Raw genomic sequence first — 2,738 nt, 5'->3', positions numbered from 1 at the left:
GCGATGAGGTAAGCCTGCAAACGACTCGCGCCAACCGTGAAATCCCCAGAGAAAGGGAGCAAGTCGCTGTGCCAGCCAGCCATCTCAGGTTCACTGGGACAGGCACTGTGACATCGAGACACCTGGGTGTCTGTAATTGTGTTTTTAATTGGGGTGTGGTGATCGAGGTGTCTAATTTCACATTTTGGTAATTAAAGTGATCACATCGTGTGTATGTGTTTTGTTTAGTCATGGTGATGTTTGTGTTTTGAATGTGTTTATCATTGACAAATAATAATGAATGATGTTGTTTATACTTACCTCCAGAACTGCTTCAGTGACCATAAGAAGGCCAGTAACCTGGAGGCATATGTGGCCTGGTTCAACCGCCTGAGCTATTTGGTGGCTACAGAGATTTGCATGGTGAGATGTTCATTCCCAAGAATCTGTGTGTGTGTGTGTGTGTGTCTGTCTGTGTGTGTCTGTGTGTGTGTGAGTGTGTGTATGTGTGTGTGAGTGTGTGTGTGTGTGTGTGTGTGTGTGTGTATGTGTGTGCGTGTGTGTGTGTGTGTGTGTGTGTGTGTGTGTGTGTGTGTGTGTGTGTGTGTGTGTGTGGTGTGTGTGTGGGTGGGAGTATTATGCAGTAGTGAGAGGTCAGAGCTGATGTTCTTGTCCTGTTCTTGCCTCTCGTACAGGCCGTGAAGAAGAAGCACCGGGCGCGGGTCATCGAGTTCTTCATTGACGTGGCACGCGAGTGCTTCAACATCGGCAACTTCAACTCCCTTATGGCTATAATCTGTGAGTCTAATTTAATCATACACACACACACACACACACACACACACACACACACACACACACACACACACACACACACACACACACACACACACACACACACACCACACACACACAAACACACACACACTTGCACCTTACTCAGCACAACAAAATCACCTACATACTAAATCTCTCTTTCTCTCTCTCTCTCTCACTGACACACACCCATACACATACACATTGTTTTGCTTAGTTAACTAAGCTGGCCTGTAAAGTAGACAGGTCCTTTGGGTGCCAGGCTAACCTGTGCCAGAGCAGGCGTTGACACTGGTGCCCTCTTAAGCATCCGATCATACAGATTGGTTTGGCAGGGTGGCACACTCTTACCCTTTCACCCTTGGTTCTGATGGATTAGGCCAAATGCCAGGCAGGGTGCCTGTGGGTATGGGCTGGGGCAGATACGGAGGTGAGCATCTATTATAGCCAGGAAACTTAATTTAAGTGGTTTATGGGTTTGTGTTTCTTGTGATTGTTGTGATTGGGTGAGATTGTGTGTGTGTGTGTGTGTGTGTGTGTGTGTGTTCGCTGAGTTTGACATTGCATTAAAGTGTGTGGGGAGTGTGATTTTAGGACACTGTGTGTGAGACCATGTGTAGTGGGGGGAGTGTTGATCTCTCTCTGGTGTGGTCCCTGTGTGTGTGTGCATGTGTGTGTGTGTGTGTGTCTGTGTGTGTGAGTGAAGGAGAGCTTCAAGGGAAGGCAGCTGGCCAGCCTACAACAGAAAGGGAGGGGTAGGAGTGTGTGTGTGTGTGTGTGTGTGTGTGTGTGTGTGTGTGTGTATGTGTGTGTGTGTGTGTGAGGGGGGGAGCAACTGCACCCAACATGCAGATGGTCAGCGCTGAGCAGATAGAAAAAGAGGAAGATAACAACAACATTAAATGAGTTTGTGCAGACAATGCATGTTTGAATAGGATTGGGAAAGTGAATGGAAGAAATTGTAATCTAGAGAGAGAGGAGAGATGGAAGGAGAGAGACAAGAGAAGGTGAAAGAAAGGTGGAGAGAAAGAAATAAAAATAGAAAGATGGAGAGACAGATAGAGGAAAGAAGGAGAGGTGAAAAGAAAGCAAGAAAATGAGATAGTGAGAGAGTAATTGAAATGAGAGATAGAGACAGAAAGAGAGAAATAAAGACATAGATATAAAGGGGGGGTCAGAGGGAGAGGGACCAGCTGCCCCTGCCTGAGCTCCTGTCTCTGGAGACCCCTCAGGCACTCAGTCTTACACAAGCACCACCGTTGCCCCCCCCCCCCCCCCCACCCCACCCGCTACAATACCACTCCCCAACTCCCACCACCACCCGGATCTCCTGGGAGCAGCAGGATATTATTAAAGTCCCGGGAACAGAACAGGCATGTCATGGGAAAGGCTTTGGACTCTGCCATCATCTCTGTTTGTGTTCCACTGGTCTCGCGTGTGACGCCACACAACAAGAACAGCAACAGCACACACAACACACACACACACAATACGGATACAATACACACACACAATACAGACACACAATACAGACACACAATACAGACTCAATGCATACACTGTAGACAGCAGCAGGGCCGTGTTGTTGCCATCACAGAAAACCGATACAATCACGAGAAACTTTCCAAGCTTTAAGGGTCCTGGAGCTCTCTATTGCTCTCTCTCTCCTTCAGTGATCTCCAGTCTAAAGCGCCCTCATTATAAAGCAGTACAGAGGCTGGGGAAGCTTGAGATGGATGTTTCTGTTGCACTGAGGGAACACGATCCTCAGCAAAGGCTCACGTCGTCCCTCTAGAGGGACACAGGGGGGGTTGGGGCGTTTGGCCGTCTGTCCACAGTGAGACATCTGGGACGCAAGACGGTGTCCCGATTTCCCAGAATGCCTTGTAATCTGCGTTCCCATCATCTGCCTTCTGAGTTGTTTTTTGAATTAATCCTACGTC

At 48.2% G+C, this 2,738-nt stretch overlaps 1 protein-coding gene across 1 annotated transcript in view; it reads left to right on the top strand.

Moving 5' to 3' along the window:
* The window catches only part of rasgef1ba (RasGEF domain family, member 1Ba), a 44,641-nt gene that overhangs the window by 31,062 nt on the left and 10,841 nt on the right, over positions 1-2,738 (top strand). Inside the window, 2 exon segments of the mRNA XM_042101538.1 lie at positions 274-402; positions 675-777. Of these exon segments, the coding sequence (XP_041957472.1) occupies positions 274-402; positions 675-777 (232 nt within the window).

Source organism: Alosa sapidissima, chromosome 8 (genome assembly GCF_018492685.1).
Source record: "Alosa sapidissima isolate fAloSap1 chromosome 8, fAloSap1.pri, whole genome shotgun sequence".
NCBI classification, from domain to species: domain Eukaryota; kingdom Metazoa; phylum Chordata; class Actinopteri; order Clupeiformes; family Clupeidae; genus Alosa; species Alosa sapidissima.
This window is presented reverse-complemented; position numbering and strand designations above follow the sequence as displayed.